This window comes from Columba livia, chromosome 23, assembly GCF_036013475.1.
Source record: "Columba livia isolate bColLiv1 breed racing homer chromosome 23, bColLiv1.pat.W.v2, whole genome shotgun sequence".
Taxonomy (NCBI): domain Eukaryota; kingdom Metazoa; phylum Chordata; class Aves; order Columbiformes; family Columbidae; genus Columba; species Columba livia.
Genome location: NC_088624.1, coordinates 838349 through 856506, shown reverse-complemented (window position 1 = coordinate 856506; position 18158 = coordinate 838349). Strand labels below are relative to the sequence as shown.

At 49.5% G+C, this 18158-nt stretch overlaps 2 protein-coding genes across 18 annotated transcripts; one reads left to right on the top strand and one right to left on the bottom strand.

Moving 5' to 3' along the window:
- The first annotated feature begins 331 nt into the window (after positions 1–331).
- STRADA (STE20 related adaptor alpha) lies at positions 332–10567 on the top strand. 14 transcript variants are annotated; one of them, XM_065039364.1, is made up of 13 exons: positions 336–388; positions 589–677; positions 1528–1585; positions 2306–2334; positions 5354–5456; positions 5853–5974; positions 6120–6228; positions 6348–6471; positions 7215–7386; positions 7805–7909; positions 8169–8410; positions 8899–8941; positions 9420–10567. In XM_065039364.1, exons 2-13 carry the CDS (start codon positions 642–644, stop codon positions 9570–9572), a joined length of 1296 nt encoding a protein of 431 aa, XP_064895436.1. In that variant the 5' UTR covers positions 336–388; positions 589–641; the 3' UTR covers positions 9573–10567. The 14 variants fall into 14 exon arrangements, with proteins under 14 accessions (XP_064895440.1, XP_064895436.1, XP_064895441.1 ...); XM_065039366.1 differs by having other exon boundaries at positions 341–388; positions 589–653; XM_065039363.1 differs by having other exon boundaries at positions 368–417.
- Positions 8532–18157, bottom strand: LOC102094012 (E3 ubiquitin-protein ligase RNF113A). Of its 4 annotated transcripts, none has more exons than XM_065039286.1 (10): positions 16250–16434; positions 15460–15536; positions 15245–15349; positions 14548–14655; positions 14163–14272; positions 13851–13957; positions 13245–13334; positions 12299–12392; positions 11873–11979; positions 8532–11392 (listed from the first exon to the last, which is right to left on the bottom strand). In XM_065039286.1, the coding sequence occupies exons 1-10, from the start codon at positions 16347–16349 to the stop codon at positions 11304–11306; spliced, it is 987 nt and encodes a 328-aa protein (XP_064895358.1). In that variant the 5' UTR covers positions 16350–16434; the 3' UTR covers positions 8532–11303. The 4 variants fall into 4 exon arrangements, 3 of the variants coding, with proteins under 3 accessions (XP_064895358.1, XP_064895361.1, XP_064895360.1); XM_065039289.1 differs by having other exon boundaries at positions 15245–15371; positions 16250–16364; XR_010467689.1 differs by lacking the exons at positions 8532–11392; positions 11873–11979; positions 12299–12392; positions 13245–13334; positions 13851–13957 and having other exon boundaries at positions 14206–14272; positions 15252–15371; positions 16250–18157.
- Position 18158: the final 1 nt, after the last annotated feature.

Genomic DNA, 18158 nt, shown 5'->3' with positions numbered 1-18158 from the left:
TAAGGTTCCAACACAAACCGTTCTGTCATTGTTGTCACACAGGTGCTGCTGCCTGTGAGGGTGGTGGTTGCTGAGGGAAGGCCTCTAACTGGAGGAAGGTGTCTCTCCACTTGTGCAGGCTGGGGTGGGTGGAGATGGACGATTTACCCCCCTGCGTTCAAGGACGCGGCCGTTCAGGCCCTACAGCAGCACCGTGGGCTGGCAGGCCCCGTTTCCGTCCCCGATGAGCGGCAGGACGGCCCGCGGGATCGCAGCCTCGGCCGCTTCCTCAGCGCCCCAAGATGGCGCCGGCCGCTTCCCGCCTCACGGCCGGCGTCACAGCGCGACCGCCGAGCGCCCGCGTCACGTGGCAGCGCGCTGACGTCACACGCAGTGTCCGCAGCCGGCGGTAAGCGGCGGCCGCAGCCCGAGCGGCGGGTGAGGGGCCCGGGGGGGTGGGTGGGAGGTCGCTGCCCTGAGGGGCCCCGAGGGCCCGGGTCGGTATTTCCCGCCCACCGCGCTCCCGTGGGGCCCCCCCGGCCCGGGCTGCCTGGCGGGCCGGAGCGGTGAGCGCTGCGGGGCTCGGGGTGACCGGCTCTTTACCTGCAGGTTGCCCGTTTTTTCCTCCCGAGCTGCGTGAGGTAAAAACAAACGCGGATTCCATGTCTTTTCTTGTAAGTAAACCCGAGCGGATTAGGGTGAGTGTTGAACACCTTCCAGCTTCCCTCAGCCGCCGGTAGAACCTGCCTTGCGCTTGTGCAGGGCCGGCTCCTGGAAAGCACCTGAAATCACATTAAAACGCATTCATTATAGGGAAGGGCATCGATGTGCAAACTAGGAGCTAATTAAAACAAACCCAAAACAGCTGGGCTGAGGTATTTATTGCTTGCACACCAATGTCTCATTGGTGTGTGGTGCAAGAGGTTTGTAATGGGTGTTGCAATTAAGAAAAGGTGCAATAATGTACATTTTTTTGTCCCTTTAAGAATTATCGACTCATCTGTGTCACATCAACAGTTTATTTTATTTTCTTAAACTTAGTTTGGAAAGCCAAACACAACAGCTTTGTTTAATGCTGCATCTTAAAGGGAGGAAGTTTTCATGTGAGAAAACACTCTTAATGCCATAAAGTTATATAGTTACATGTGATTTTTGAGTTGTTGTCACCTAAAGGCTCCTTGGTGCTTTCTAGGACTGCCTTCCCTTGCACTAAACATCAACTGCTTTTTCAGTTATTTTACCAAGTAGACAAATTATAACGGAGTGTTTGTGGTTGTTTAATGCTAACTTCATGATCAATTCTCTACAAGCCTAAAATTGCATATTCTATTATATGTCTGCATATATAGGGTTTTTTTTCTTGAGTAGAATGGTAGAAAAATTCTCTGCACAACCTAATGCTTGCTTTGAATTTTAAGCATGAATTCTGTATGAGAACAACAGCTTTAAAAATATTTATGTGCTGATTTTGCATGGGGAAAGGGGGAAAAAACATGATCTCTAGATGAAAAAACTAATTATGGGAGGGATTTTTATTTTGTCTTTCAGCGGTGGGTGTCCGAAAAGTTCATTGTTGAGGGCTTAAGAGAGTTCGAACTGTTTGGAGGTAAGTTTTTCCTCTCCCTAGATGATGTTGTCAGAAATGTTTTATATTAGCTGCAAGGTCTATTAATTTGATTGTAAATATGTATCTCAACAGTCAGAGAAATGAATAAATGTGGTTGCAGCACCAGATCTGGTCATTCAAGCTGGCTGACTGTGTAAAGTTAATGTGAAAGTGTCCAAGATCTAGCAAGATATTTAGAAATCAATGTCATGTTGATGGCAGTACTATTATATTTCCAGACCCTGCACTCTGTATTTCTGTATATTCGATGTTAGCGTAACAAGCAAAATTGCCCACTAGGATGCAGAATTCCTGATCAGGGACATAGAGGGTGACCAGAGCGTAGGAAAGATGTCCAGGTCTGGAGCTTCCAGGTGGACTGGAGGAATTTTCACTACTTTAAATAAACTTTAGATAATTGTTTCTGTATTTAAGTGAAGTAGATGTGTCATTTTTAAATGTGTATAGAGGTACAAGAAAAAAATGGGCACGTTACATATATGAACAGTAGCACTATTTGAATCTCTTTAATTCCCATACTTGTACTACAATTTGTTTTTAGTGCTGCCACCTTATGTGTAAACTAAACATCTAAAAAAAAATTGTATATATTTGGTATTAAAAAATATCATGCAGGATTATTTACTCAGTTTTCCAACTCTATTTTTAATGGGTCTCTGTTGAACACAACATGGTGAACAATTAATTTCTTTACTCCAGAGCAGCCTCCGGGTGACACTCGGAGAAAAGTAAGTGGCTTTTGCAGGCTGTGGTGCTGTGGTTCATTGCATGGAGATTATTATTCCGTGTGGAAGTCTGATTTTTCTTTTTCTCTTAGTTATATATTTCATCTCTATATTTAGCTCTACAAGTGTGGAAACAGGTTTCACCCTGGAGATTTTGGTGTGTGGTTTTCAAACAATATGTGACAAGTCAAAACGTCCACCTTCATCTCTGGGATTTGTATTTGTGTCGTCGTCCTCCTTCCCCCAACGCATCAAGGGTCTCCTTTTTTTGAGATCACTTAGATCTGATTCTGCAGAGATGCTAATCTGTTATAGCACTGTTAGAACAAACACACTGGGTCGTAATGAACAATGCTCATAGAATAACACAACTTGTGATAGAATCTATTTGTCAAATGATTTCCCACCTGCCCTCACCATATTGAAACATTTCTGTGTGCAGGTGTTGCTCTAGTTGAAGCTAATTGCAAACACAAATTAAATGTGATTTGTCAGTTCAAGCTGCTTATAATTGATTTTTGTGCCAGCGTCTGTAATTCACTGGCACAAACAAAGCTGAAAATATGAGATATATATGTTATGTTTTGTATAAAGGCAAGTAAATTCACGCCTTTTTAAAACATTTCTGAGCGTTCTGCATATGCTGGACAGGAAGCAAATTGAGATCAGCATCTGTTTGGTTTTTGTTAAAGTATTCACTTGGGGTTTGGTCCCCTGTGCAGTGGTACTGCTGACTTTCCTTTTGATTTTCACATCTAAATAAAAGCTTACTTCTTGCAGCAGGGCTGCAGAAAAAGGTCAATCATTTGGGGAGAGGGATGGGAGGAAAACTTTGGTTGCTTCTGCTGAAAGTGAGTGAGGGAATGAGGAGGTGGAGAGGCCGGCAGCAGAACAGAAGCGATATTCCCTCTTCTAACTCAGATGAACGCAGTTTGGCAAACGCAGATCCTTGCTATCATCACACAACTGATCTTCTTACGGCATTTATGACACTAGCTGCCTTTCAAAGTTTAATTTCCTATCTCAAAATCAGACCAACAAGCCGGAAAGCAAACTCATTTTGCACTTCCTCTGACCATACACCAAAAGTTGTCCTGTGTGAAACCGCTGAGGAGCTGTTGTTCAGTATTTCATAAATGACATTTCTGTTTAACTTTTTGTTTTAAACTCTTGTACAATGTTGATAAACCTCTGGTAGAGCTCCTTTTGCATTAACTCTCAGTTACTGGTCACTGCTAACATGAAGAGAGGTGAGTGACAACCTGTGATGTGCTGCAAGACTTTTAAAAAGGGAATTTACTCTATATTTCCATTACTGTTGAAACAGCCTACACTATTAATAAGATTTTTTTTTTGCATCTGTTTTTTGGCTTATGCTATATCTGGAGTGGACTTGAATAAAGCAAACCACTTACATATTGCTGAGTGTTTCACCAGCTGTCATTGCTCCATAACGCTGCTTTCATTTCCTTGGTGGTGCCTTTCTGCTTCAGAGGTTTCCATCTGCCTGTGTCTCTCTCCTGGCAATCTTGCTGTTGACAGGACTGTGAAATTGCTGGAAAAAGTCATGAATGATACAATCAAAGTCAGAATTGACAGGCGTCTTTACCAGAAGTTTGAAATTTGAAAGGAAAGGTGCTGCCTGTTCTCAGCCAAGCAACAGCGCTGGGTTAGGACTAGAAACAAAAAAGGATTGGGGACTTCTGAGATCTCAGGGCTTAGTTATCCCGAATCAGGACTGAGCCGCTGCACTGGAGTTGAGTTGAAATTGTACCACAGTGCTAGTCACAAATTGTAAGTTTTGCTTTTTCCCTTAACTGAAAAAGATATCTTTTTCAAAGAAGGCAGAGAGAGGTAAAATGTGTGCTGGTCAAAGTCCATCGAAAGGTGGAACCGACAACTCCCAAAGTATATTTAGGGGCCTAATGGCAAATTAATGTCTGGCTCATTGCACTACATTTACCCTGGACTGGGCGTAGAACAGCACGTTCCTTGTTTTTCAGCTGTCACTGTGGCATTTCCATCTTTCAGTGCTGGAAAAGGGAGTATTTGCCATCACTCTAGGAAATCACGAGCCTTTTCTGCTTCATGTAGCATGAGAAAAGGTCTGATAAAGGGCACTTGCAGTTGATGAAGACTGAGGTGGAAGAAATGAGCTGGAGCTGCAAATGTCAGGAGGAGTTAATGTGCTGGAAATATGAGATATCTGGTGTCTAAGACCACATTTAGTTAAGTTTGGTTCCCCATTAGGATGCTCTTGTTGTGACTTTGGAAATTTGGGGAGTTGGAACGTTGAAGTTTGTCTTCTGTAAAATCCTGCTTGGAAGGGTTTCTGTGTATGTAAATAATGCAGATGGCTGGATGTCAGATACGGTGAAGGAAAGCTGTCAGGCTTGGGAGCGCTGCTTCCCCGCGTGCTCTGCGGCCTTTTATTTTTATTTCTTTTTTTTTCTGTAAGCACTAATGCTTTGCAGTTAAGTTTTTGCTTTCATGTGAGCTTCTCTTTTCATGTGTGTCTGATATTCATATCCTGGCTAAGTTGGTTCATCGCTTGTACCGTTCAGCGAAGCAGCTTCAGCCACCCTGGTCTTAGCAGAGATGAGCGGCAGAAAAGCAGAAGCCTCAGGAACACTGAGCGCCACGGCGCAGAGAAAAGGGCTCTAGACAAAACTTCCCTGTGGCAACAGGATGTGGGCACAAAAATTTGTGATCAGTGGAAGGTGAATAGTAATTGGCTTTATCCAAATATTCCTAAAGACGTTCTAGCTTACAGCAATTAAGAACCTACCTGTTACAGTTCCATGTTTTGAAACACAGATGTCTGGATCTTCTGAAATGAGGCATCTCCTGAATTTCAATTGACAAATGACTATTTTAAATTACGTTAACAGCAATTACATTCTCTCTTCTCTATTCAGTACTGTCTTATTATTTTGCGGTGTATGATGGTAATATAAGGAGGAGGCGATTTTTCTAGCATGTGATATTTCTTTTGACCTGACTTTTGGTTTTTTTCCCCCAGACAAATGAGGCGAGCTCCGAGTCGATAGCTTCTTCCCCTAAAAGGGACACCATGAGCAACTTCCTACCAGACAGCAGCTGTTATGAGTTGCTCACTATTATAGGTAAAACTACTAGTGGGCTGGGGGATCTAAAGTCTGCTTTGCAAAGAACGTAACCTCTGCAGATTTCTTGGCTTTTTCTTGATTGATTGCTTATTTTTGACATTAGATGCCTGTCCTCTTTGATTTTAAAATCACTTGGATAAAAAGAGACATGATTTTATTTCTACCTCCTTTCTGAACTGGAAAGGCAGGAGAATGCTTCTGGCTCGGAGGGTTTCTCTCGATGGGATATGTGCCAAGGAAGGTGGTGTCTGATGGAACGATTACTCCTTTCCACAAGGCCAAAAATAGTTTGAGTAAATGAATGTAAAGGTTATTTAAGGGTCAAGGACTGGAGTTCTCCAGAAGTGTGTGGTTCCAGAAATATTGCTGAAGCTTTAATGTCTTTCCTTTTAGGCAGAGGCTTTGAAGACTTGATGGTTGTGAACCTGGCCAGGTATAAACCCACAGGGGAGTACGTGACAGTCAGAAGAGTGAACCTGGAGGCCTGCACGAATGAAATGGTGACGTTCCTGCAGGTAACACGAATCCCCTAATACCCTAATACAAGCTTAGGAGAGGACAGGCAGCAAGAGCAGTGCTTGTCAATACTATATTCATACTTCTGCATTTACCACATTGAATCAAAATATCTTATTTTTTTAAAAATTATTATTATTTTAGGGGGAACTTCATGTTTCCAAGCTCTTCAACCACCCTAACATCGTGCCATACAAAGCAACGTTCATAGCTGACAATGAGCTATGGGTGGTGACGTCTTTCATGGCCTATGGTAGGTGGAGAGGGAACACCGTTGTCTGACCGTCATACTCTGTGAAATGAAGTTTCAGACATTAAGCATCTTTGGTGGTTTTTTTCTGACAGACTCAGAGGTGTTCTGTTTCTTTTTAGGTTCTGCAAAAGATTTGATCTGTACCCATTTTATGGATGGGATGAGTGAATTGGCGATTGCATATATCCTCCAAGGCGTGTTGAAAGCACTTGACTACATCCACCATATGGGCTACGTACACAGGTATTTTGAAAATAAAAGACAATCCATTTCCTTCTGTTGGAAGTTCTCAGAAATATTGCTCATCAGGTCAGTTTACTCACAGAAAATCATACCATTGATCTTACTAAAGCGTGTGACAGCGTCACTGTGGAACAAACTTATCCCAAAGCCCACTGTGTATCTAAAATCACAACTGCAGCTCGTATGCACCATCCGACTCATTAAGGCTTTGTTCAGATACTCCTGATAGTCTCCAAATTGAGACTGACAGTGGCACGGGGTGTTGCCCTGTTACTGTTGAAGGTTCTGGGTCCAGAATTTAGTCCTGCGTTTATCCTTGCCAGAAAAACATTATTTGAGAACCTGCAAAGTGGGTGAACAGAATCTTTAATGTTTGTAGAAGTGGTTTTGCGCAGCATTCAGGGTGGTCCTTAGGAATCACGACCTCTTGGTAGGAGACTGATGGAATATTGATCATCTGTCCAGTAGGGCAGGCGTTACCCTTTCCATGGGTGCTCACTACAGCTGCTCTTTATCTCTTTCTAAATCAGTCTTCACCCCTTAGCAGTTTTTTTCTCTTCTCTGATAAACCTTCTCCTGTGAGAGTAAATTTCAGATGCTGAAAGTTCAAGGTTATTAGTGATCCCTACTTTTATTATCTGTAGTGTAAAAGAAATCCAGCCTGCCTCAAATCCTTCGCAATGCCCTTCTGCACTATCAGTCTTCTGGGGATGCTGCTGCTATTTCACTTGTTCCTCTTTCAGGAGTGTGAAAGCCAGCCATATCCTGATCTCTGTGGATGGGAAGGTCTACCTCTCTGGCCTGCGAAGCAACCTAAGTATGATCAACCACGGGCAGCGACTCAAAGTTGTTCACGACTTCCCCAAATACAGCATCAAAGTCCTGCCTTGGCTCAGTCCTGAAGTCTTGCAGCAGGTATGTTTAAAAGAAAAATAACTGTGAGTTTGTAGTGATAAATGGTTTCTCTGCATAATTTTCTGAGTTCTTATGGCATGTGTGGGGGACACAACAAAAGCCACGGGATTACTTTTTCTTGGGATGAGCTCTATCTTTTTTTTCTATCCTTTTTATCTTAAAACCAGTGACCCCTGGAAAGGGGAAACCTGTATTTCTGTCAAAAGGGACAGTTGCTGAGAAGCCTATGTGACAACATCGTCTTTCCCTCCAGAGGGAGGTGTGCGAATGCAGGGAAGGGGAGAGGCTGGAGGGAAGGAGATTTGGGGCAGGCACAGGGGCAGAATTTGGGTTTGCTCTTCTGCATATCAAATTATGGGCATTGCCCGTCTTCCGTAACACGTGACTCCACAAGGCTTAATTTTTCTTTTCCTTCTAGAATCTCCAGGGTTACGATGCAAAATCTGACATTTACAGCGTAGGGATAACGGCCTGCGAGCTGGCAAACGGCCACGTACCATTTAAAGACATGCCTTCTACTCAGGTAAGGCTGCAAAGCTCTTCCTTGCTCACCCTGAGCCTGGCACATAGTCCCGCCTGGCTGCACTGGGTTGCAAAGACAGAGGGGTGCTGTGCCTGCCTGAATTCCCTTCTTCCTGCTGCTTCTTCCATAGAATTGCAGCACTTCTGTACCAAACCTTTAGTGTCAGAATGATCACGTCCAAATTCTGAGGACATTAGAAATCCACCGAGATAACTGTCTAATCTTTCTGTGTGTGATGTTGATGCCCCTTCTCTTCCAGATGCTCTTGGAAAAGCTGAATGGAACCGTTCCCTGCCTGTTAGACACCACCACGATTCCCGCCGACGAGCTGACTATGAAAACCTCCCGTTCAAGTGCTAATTACGGGGTAGGCGAGAGCATGGCTGTTAGCAACGTGAGAGCAGCCAACGGCGAGCCGACCCTGCACCCTTATCTTCGCACCTTCTCCACCTACTTCCATAACTTTGTAGAGCAGTGCCTCCAGCGGAACCCCGACTTCAGGTAAAGCCACGTGGTACCTGCTTTTCACACGCCTGCGCTATTCCAGGGCACACTGAACCGAGAAAGCCAGCATTTTCTTTCCAAAAGTATTTAAAATAAGAGCAGTTGTTAACACTTTGAGCACTTTCCATAAGAGCACTTTAATAATTACTTTGCAAGTGGGGCAGAGTTGCTACGTGTTGGGAAAATAAACTTACCAACTTGACTTTTTGGTCCCTGTGAGACCGTTCACCCGGTTCCCGTCGCAGTGAGTGTCAGCAGAGAGTAACGATAGGACGCGATCACAAGCTGCTCTGTAGCGAGTGTAAGGTCGTCTGTAGCCACGACAGACCTCTCTAGCACACCCCACTGTTCTGAAACTCTTGACCGAATGCTGGGCTGTGTAAGTAGGTAACTTGCACAGAATAAGGTTGAACTTCCACTAGCACTGACTTTAAACACGGATGCATTTTCTTGCGTGCTTACTTTGTTCTAACTCCCTTCTACAGGCCAAGTGCAGGCACTCTGCTTAATCATCCCTTCTTCAAGCAGGTAAGGAACTCATTTAATCTGCAGATAAAGAACAGGGGCTTTTCTGTAGTTTTGCTGTCTTGCTGTGTCACTGAATCAGAGGGTGGAAATGTTGACTTGCTGAATTTTCTGTGATCTGAAAGGATTGAGTTAGTTTGGCCACTAATTTTAGTTCAGCTTGGTAAATCTGCTGCTGAGTACTGGTCCTTAGTGACCTGTGTGTCGCTTATAGCTGCGTGGCAGCTCCAGCCCTGGCATGGTACAAGACAGAGGCTCTACTGCCCCTGAAACCATTTGTCTGGCTTGATTTGAGGCTTCGGGTGGTGCTTTGTGGCACCAAAGCGCTTTGTTGTTACAAGATGCTGCACAAAAGCCCTGCACATCCCCAGATAATCCTGTGTTCTTGATTTCTGCCTATAACCACACGTTGTTCTGCACATCTGTGACTGGCAGCTGCGGGGAAGCGTTTCAGCAGCCGAGTTCTCTCCTTTCTGTGCAGATCAAGCGCCGTGCGTCCGAAGCGCTCCCTGAACTCCTGCGCCCCGTCACCCCCATCACCAGCTTTGAAGGAACGCGGCCCCAGGATCCCAGTGGGATTTTTGGGCTGGTGTCAAACCTGGAGCAGTTGGATGTGGATGACTGGGAATTCTAGAAAAAACTGGGACTATACCTGGTTCTGGAGGAGCTTTCTGGACATTTTAATTTATCGGTCCTGTTCATAAAAGGTGATGAATTACACATAGAAGAGTTTACAGGTCCTTGGGAAGGAACTTCAACTGTCTGTTTACTCAAGAAGTAGCCTGGAAACAAATGGACAGAGCTGAGCTGGGAAAGGCTCGACCCTGGGGACTGTGGAGTATTCCAGAGCCCCAGTTCTTGCAGCTGAGCGCTGGTAGATCACTTGAACGGGTTGAGCAAGTCTGTTTAGTCTCTATTTATGTTTTTTTTAAGAATCACTGGCTTCCTCATATCACAGCTGAAGGCTGCGTGTCCCTCCCCTCTTTGGTTCTTTCTCTTTCCAGGGTGCCTTAGGGGAGGCAGGCAACTCTTAGCTTTTGGGCATTTTCTCAGAGCTCGTCACATTGCTGGCACAGGGGATGTTTTGAGGGTGGGGTAAATAGGGATTATGTTCTGAAACTCAGTCACTGCTTTGTGATGGACAAGGGGAGATCGAAGACAACCTGCTTTTATTCCCGGCACACTCGCATCGGGCATTCCTCTGCAGCACTGCCTTTCTCCAGTTACCCTGGCACAGAGGAAAAGTAACTTGACTTTGATGCTAAATCCTCTTGCTCACGACTCCTTTTTGAACATCATGTATAGAATTGATGTTGAGCCTTCTGTTACTATTGCTGTTCTGCCTTTCCTGACTGAACGACAGGTAAAAGCTTTTCTCACGTGGCTCCCCTCGACTCCTGGCTGTGTGACTCTCCCCCGTTCCACGGTATTTAAGGCTTTTAGTTTGTCCCTTCCAAGGACCGTGGGTGCTGGAGGACTTCCCGTTCTCAGTGCCCCGGAGGTGGCTGATGGGAGTAGCAGTGCTGGCAACAGGTCCCTCTTGTGTTTATAAACTGTACTTGAACCCAGATAAAGTTTGTTACTCTAGTTTTTTGCCAAAACAAATAAAATATTTCTGAAGTTTGTTAAGTCTGCTGTTTCCTCTCATTTCCTTACTTAAAAAGCTGTTGCTCGCAGCACTATTAGTTGTAACTGCCTTCATTTTTTCAAAAACATATTTCCTTCAACTCAAGCAAGAAGCTCCAACCAACTGCTCTTGCTCTTTTCTGAAAGTCTCGGTAGAAACTGAAAGCTGGTAGAGAGTTAGTGACACAGAGCAGCTGTTGGGTTTGGAGCTGGGTTTCCCCACCAAACAGGGGTGATACAAGTGTTGCCACTGAAGTTCTAAGCCTGTCGAATTCTAGGAACTAAGAGCAGGCAGAAAGGAAGACACTGAGTGATAATAAATCACAAATAACTGCAGCCCTCTGGCCTGCTTTCCCCAAGTTAGCATTTTTAGGGTGAAGGATGAACTTCAGACAAGCTAGGATTTCTCATCCCTTTCCATGCACAAAGATTATGGACTTGCAGGACAGTACGAAGTGAGGAGTGAAACAGCAGCACCTCGGTCAAAAAAAGAAACGACGAAGTAACAGAGCGTGCAGAGCTCCAACAGCTCCTTCCCCAGGGCTGCTGGCCTGGTGGCAGCAGAGCCCGGCTCAGCCACGACCCTCGAGTCTGACCTTACCTTCACAAAGCAGCAACCAAGGGGTCTGGCACAGGCAGGACACCTTTAGTAGCTGCTGGCCCCAAGGCAACTGCTGTGAGGTTTGTTTTCTTTACTCCCAAAAAAGCTTTATTCAGCTACATACAAAACAGTGCTCTGCTACTGCGGATCCTCTCCGTGCTCTGAGTGCTGCTGCTCTTCTTCCTCCTCTTCCTCTGCTTTATGTTTTTCCAATTTTGCCATGAGCTCTGAAAATCAGGAAGGGGCAGGATGAGCCTCTGGGTGCAGGGAGCATCCCACACCAAAGCCAGGTCCTGTGACGCCCATCTCCGCAAGAACCAGGGCACCTAGAAAAAGATCACTTGCCCGCACAAAGGCTCAGCTGGGAGCTGTCACTGTGCGCGGAGTCCAGGGCAGCGGGTGTGACAGTCACAGAATCCAGCGCCTGTTACTCGGCTGCCAGCGAGAGCGTCAGACAAGCTGCTGCCTCTGCTCCCACGGCACATCTCGCGCTCCCCGAGTTCCCCATCTGGGCAGGCACAGATGCTCATTTTGCGCCTACGGAGCCATCCAGGCTGTGATTTAGTGTCTCCAGGCGCTAACGGAAGCTCTGCTGGCAGCCAAGAGCTCAGGGCCAGGCCCAGCGCCAAGGAGACGCCTCAGGAGCCGGTGCCTTTGCCGCTTTGGTGTTCCTACTAAAAGCCCTCGCTCCTCCCGGAGCCCGTTACCTTTTGCCGGGTTGAAGACGCCGTTGGTTTGCTTGTCGCAGACGTAGCAGCGCTGGGATTTGCGATAGTGTTGGAGGGCACAGCTCTCGCAGAAGTAGTGCCTACACCTGTACGGGGACAGAGAGGACACTGAACGTCACAAAGGAACAAAGGCATGAAAACAGAATCTTGGGGTTAAAGGGAAAGACAATGTAATGAGGCAGCATCTGTGTAAATCTTGAAAGTGCTCAAATAAAAGTTTGAGATCCCATCCAAGGAGCTGCTCCAGCTGCAGTTATGAGACTCTCTGGTTATCAGACACTTTTCCCACCCACCAGAGGGGCCCAGCAGCCCACGGGCAGAGTTTGTATTTGCCTCGGCAGTGAACAACTAGTGGGCTTGATCAACAGCAGCCACGTGGCTCCTCGTGCCAAAACCACCACTTACTTGGTGACCACGGGGTTCTTGAAGGAACTTCTGCAGATGAAGCATTTGAAAGGCATATCCTCCTCATCGCTGCTCACCTCATAGTTCTCATCATCTGCAGGGGAGAAAGTTAACCAGACTGGAGCAAGAGCAGAGGTGGCCAGACCAGCCCATGCATGGAGCATGAAATATTAAATGTGCAGAGAACAAAGCAGGTGGGATTGAATCCCAGCTGGAAACAATAAAGCTCTGGCATCTGGGCGGTGCTGATGTCACTAACACATGTGGGACTGAGATATAATTAGGCCTAATGAGCCACTGTGCTTGTTGCTCATCTCACAGCAGCAAATTCTCTTCTACCTCGCCCACGCGCTGCTATAAAGAGCCATATCCTCCAAGCCCGCTCCTATATTTTAGATCTTCTTCCAAAACAGCTGCCACCACCTCTTTGGCTCCAACAGAAGAGAGAACTGTCTTCCACCCAACAACTGTTCATGAGCAACGCTCATGGGACTTGGGCCACAGCTACGGATGCTGCGACTGAGAAATAACGATGTGAGGGAGCATTAAAGTGTCCCACCTCCTGGGTATCTGGGTGCAGGAGACAGTCCCATCTCCCCACACATTGCTGTGGGAGCTGAGCTGCCCTTGTATGAAGAACTCGAGGAGATATTCTCTCTGGTGGCATCAGTGGTTCTCTAAAAGCAGCGGATTTGCTCTGTGCCATCAGTGTTACTGGCCCCGAAGTTCCCCTGCAGCAGTTCCACAGCTTTGGAACAAAAGCATCCTTTCTGTCTGACATTCCTTCAACCCGTGGCACATGCCATTAGAGAAGGTGAAGGACTCATTTGCTTCTTCGCGGTCCCGTGTCCCTAAATCACGGTCACTTCAGGCATGATAAGAGGCAGGACCTGGTGCCTTCACCCACCATTAGCTCAGGGAAAGGGAGAGCAGAGGGATGTCGTACCGTTGACTCCGTACCGGCCTTCATCCAGCTCCCGTTCGATCTGCCAGCCGTGTTTGTAGTCCGAACGGTCGTGGAGGAATTTGCAGCTGTCTGAGCAGCACAAAGAAAGAGGAATTAAGAGCTAGGAATGTTAACAGGACATTGCACTGAGGGGCAGCTGGAGCTCTGGCCGGAAGGCGAAACCCAGTTGCTTCCCCGCCCGCCCGTGCCTGCAGCGGGCACAGGATCCCTCTCGGGGCTGACAGGTCGCCAGGATCACGCTCTGCGTGTCACAGCGACAGCTCCGGCGTTCACACACATGGGAAGTGGGATAATAAACAGCAAACCCCACCCCTCACATGGCCTCAGCAGCCACAATACCTGTGGGAGGGTGGGAACAGCCCGGGGGTCCCTCCCAGGACTCTTAAAACCACTGATGCCATCAGCTCTCAGAAAGACACAAATGACAAGAATGTCACATAAAACAACTCTGCAACAGCATCACACACCAGCTCTGCAAATAAGCACCTGTAAATCAGTAACAGCCCATCTTGGGATCACAAACCGGACTGGGTCCCTTTGCAGACCTGGCGCAGCACGCATTGAGCTGCAGACACAATCGCTCACCTCCGAAGCCACAGAAGCCAGTTTCTTTGTAGTCCTTGCAGATGTCAGGCTGGTAGTCCCACCGCACCGTGGCCCGCAAGTGCTCCGGAGCGCGGATGGGTCCTTTTCTGAAAGGGTGGGACAAGGTTCAGGCCGGCTGAGCAGCTGCAGTGGAGAAAGCCCCTGGGGGCCTGGTCGGAACCAAACGCTGGACTCGCTAAGACACAAAGAAGCTGGTGGCAAAAGCCAAGTTCAAGGCCCAAACAGGTGCCTTTGGGGATGGCGCCTGAGTTTCTCTGTGGTCCCAGTTCTTGGAGGCTCATCCCAACGTACCTGACCATTCCCGAGGAGGCGTTTCCCATTGATGTGTCCTTAGGCTTCACATACTTCTGGTAGTTGTTAATACCACGGTAAATTTTGTCATCTTCCTTTCCTCTCAGCTCCTAGGAAAGGGAAAAACAAAATGTGATTAAGTATCAGGAAAGCTTCACAACAGATTAGTTTTCACCACTCTGACACCAGTCTCCCCTCCCAGACCTGCGTTCCATAACACCAAGATACCACTAAAGCCAGAAAGTTCCCCTAGTTATGTGAGTTATGCTCTTGGCTTCTCAAATTTCCAGGGAGGAAGAGACTTCTTGGTGTGCAGAAAGGGCTGAGCAAGGCACTCGCGCTCCTGCCACAGAGCGCTGGCTCGCACAGAGCACGGCTGACTCACCTCCTGGATTTTCTGGCTGCGCTCAAAGATGGCCTGGGCATCCTTCTCCTTCTCCGTGTCCAGCTCATACACTGCTGTGGCTCCCATGTCTTCTGGGCCAACAGGTTTCTGAAAAACAAGAACAACTTGTGACATCAGCGACGAGAAAACCTGTACGAGGTTTGAGTGGGGTCAAGTCAGGCATGATTCCCATTCTATACAGAGGCACAGACAAGAAGGAAATAGGTCTGAAGAGGAACACGTGCTGATATCTGCTTTTAATCCTACCTGTGTCCTGCCCAGGCTCATACTAACAGGCAAAACTTCACTGGACCAAGAGGAGAGATAAGAGAAAAATCCAGTGGGAAGAACAGTTTAAGCTGCACCCAGCCCTTCCCGGATGATTTCTCTCCCTTTCCTGGAAATTTTGTGCCATGTTGGGCAACTCCAGTGGCATCCTGGGGTTTTAATTCCCAACTCTAAGAGAGAAAGTCCAACCTTAAATGGCCTCCTTTAGATGCAGGGGGTTATCAGGAGAAAAAACCTAACACAAGGTGCTTGTCTATTAAGAGAGAAGGGACAGGGAGGTGTATCTATAGATAAAAAAAGGGAATGACTGATCCCACATTCCCAGAGGCAAATTCTCTCTATGAAGCGCAGGATCCGTGGGTCTCACCTGACCTCACACCGCAGAACCACATCCTTGCCCTGTCCTTACCGCCGACCTTGTCGATTTGTAAGTGACTCCGATCTCCTTTGACGGCTCCTCATCGTCACTGCTGCTCACGGCGTACGCAGACCTCTCCTTCATGCATCCCCTGGTCTGGGGGGCAAGCAGACAGCAGCTGTGAAGGACGGGAAGCTCCAACACCGTGTCTAGCTTGAGCCTGGCAGGCACCGCGGCTGCACCAGCGCCTGCTGCGGCTCCCTCACCTTCTGGATCATGGGGTTGGGGGTGTCCCGCCGCCGCTCCTTCCGCACCACCGTGCTGCCCTCCTCGCCGCTGCTCTCTGAGGGGTAAAGCCCAGGGGTGAGGGTGCGCTCGGGGCAGGGCTGCGACCCAAGCACAGGGTCTGTGGGCATCTGCTTCCTCCGCAGGCCGGGGACGCCCAGGGGAAGGTGCGGGAGGCGGTGAAACCCCCGAGGAGGAGCCGCAGAATCATTTCAGTTGGAAGAGACCCTCAGGATCAGCGGGTCCAACCATAACCCAACTCCAGCACTAACCCATATCCCTCATCTAAGCATCTTTTAAACCCCTCCAGGGCTGGTGACTCCAGCACTGCCCTGGGCAGCCTGTTCCAATGCCCCACAGCCCTTTGGGGAAGAAATTGTTCCCACATCCAACCTCAACCTCCCCTGGCGCAACTTGAGGCCGTTTCCTCTGCTCCTGGAGCTTGTTCCTGGGGAGCAGAGCCCGACCCCCCTGGCTCCAAGCTCCTTTCAGGCAGTTCAGAGATCAGAAGGTCTCCCCTCAGCTCCTGTTCTCCAGCTGAACCCCCAGGTCCCTCAGCCGCTCCATCACACTTGTGCTCCAGCCCCTCACCAGCCTCGTCGCCTCCTCTCCACTCGCTCCAGCACTTCTAGTACTTCCCCGTTATCCCCCCGCACCACACGGACACCGCGGGGGGGGGGGGTGGGGGGGGCACCAGGCCCTTCCTCGCCTCGCCAGGGCACGGCCACATCTCGGCCCCCAGCGCCCTCCCCTGAGTCCCCCAGCCCTCACCCTGCTCCTGGTCGCTGCTGGGCCGCTTCCTCCGGCCCCTGCCCGCCGCCAGGCCCCGCTTCTTGAACACGAAGCTGCACACAGACGCCTCCTCCGCCATCTTGCGCCGCCCGCCGGTGTTGTCAGCGGCTAGAGCGGCACCGGAGCCGGCTCCCGCGCTGCGCAGCGCCCCCTGCGGGAGAGGAGGACTGCGCGCACCGGGCGTAGTGTGGGGAGGGAGGTGTCCCCCGGGGAGGCCGCCCCCTGCTGGCGGGGGAGGGAGCGGGGCCGCGCTGGGCCGGGGGTGCCGGAGCCCTCGGGGCAGCCCCGGGCCGCCCCTGCTCCCCTCTGCACCCCCCGTGCCCCCCGGGGCACCCCGGCTCCTGCCCTCGGCCTCGGGAGCCGGCAGCGGGGCGGTGCAGTGAGGGGCGAGGGCTGCGGTGCCCCCGTTCCCGTCCCCCCTCCATCTCCTCCGCAGCGGGGGGGCTGCCGGGCCCTTCGCGTCGCTATAGCAACGGGAAAAGGAGCTGAGCCCCGGCACGGTCACCCCGGGGCCCACCCCGAGCACCCCACAGCGTGCAGACCTCAAGCATTGCACCAGCCCCGGCATCGCCCCAGCCAGTGCACGTGTGAGAGTGCATGAGCACACTAGTGTACGTGTGTGTGCTTCTGTGTGTGCACAGGTGGGTACGTGTGTATGCACGTGTGCGTATGTTGGTGTAAGTGAATGTGTGCGTGTGCATGTGTGTGCACACATCTGAGAGTGCATGAGCACTCTAGTGCGCACGTGCTTTTGTATGTGCATGTATGCATACATGTGTGTGCACATGCGTGTGTGCATGTATGAATGTGGGTGTGCATGCGTGTGTGAATGTATGAATGTGGGTGTGCATGCATGTATGCATGTGCATGCATGTGCAAGTCCGTGTGCACGCGCCCACATACACACGTGTGCGTGCACAGATACGCCTGTGCGTGCTCAGGGAGGGGATGGCAGCAGGGAGCGCTCTGCTGCCAGGGGACTCCCACGGGACGGGGCTCCAGCTCCAGCTCCGCACCCACCCCAGTGCCCCCCGGTCATGAGCTCCCAGCCCTCTCCTCCTCCAGACCCCGTCCCCGTGGGGTGACGCCGTGGCCAAGGGACACAGACCGAGCCCGAAGAGGGGACCTGTTTGTGCATCTGTGCCCAGGGCAGCAGGCAGGTGCTGAGCTCTCAGCGGGGCCGTTCGCTGCAGGTTCCCCGCACACCCGCCCTGGTGGCGATGCCTCGGATGCTGCTCCGCTCTCCCCCGAGCCCAGATGGACACTGGCTTTTGCAGCCCTGTGTGTGACACATGCGAGCGTCCCCATCACTGGGCCCGGATCTGCTTGGCAACAGCTCATTTTACTATCGAGTCAAATTCCTCTTTTATTTACTCCCGGTGGCAGCAAGCCTTTTCATCACAGATGCTATTTGGGCAATGCAGAGTGACAGAGGCGATAAATCACACCACCGCTGTCTCCTTGCCCAGTAAACACTGCCATAAATTCCTTAATCACATTTTTTGTACAGACAAACTCTGCACACACAGATCACCTGCCCGTGCCGCTGCGCTCAGGATTAGGCCCATCTCCAGCCGGCGCTTGGCTCCTTCCAGTAGCACCACGCTGCCTGGAGGAGCCCAGACAATAATATTTATTCCTGTATCATCATTATTAAAGCTTCTCCCACCTCTCCATCGCATATTTTGCCTCCGTTTGTGCCCCATTGGATGGGTTTGAGGTAAAGATCTCAGAGCCACAGGGTCCCTCTGCCTTTCTGCCAACGCAGGGCCACCCCTGCTGCCTCAGCTGGTCTCAAGCCACCTCCGAATTCCCTTCGGGTTTTAACTATTAACATTGAACCTATTTATTCCTAACGTTTTGCTGCATTTCCGGGAAACCCCAGCCC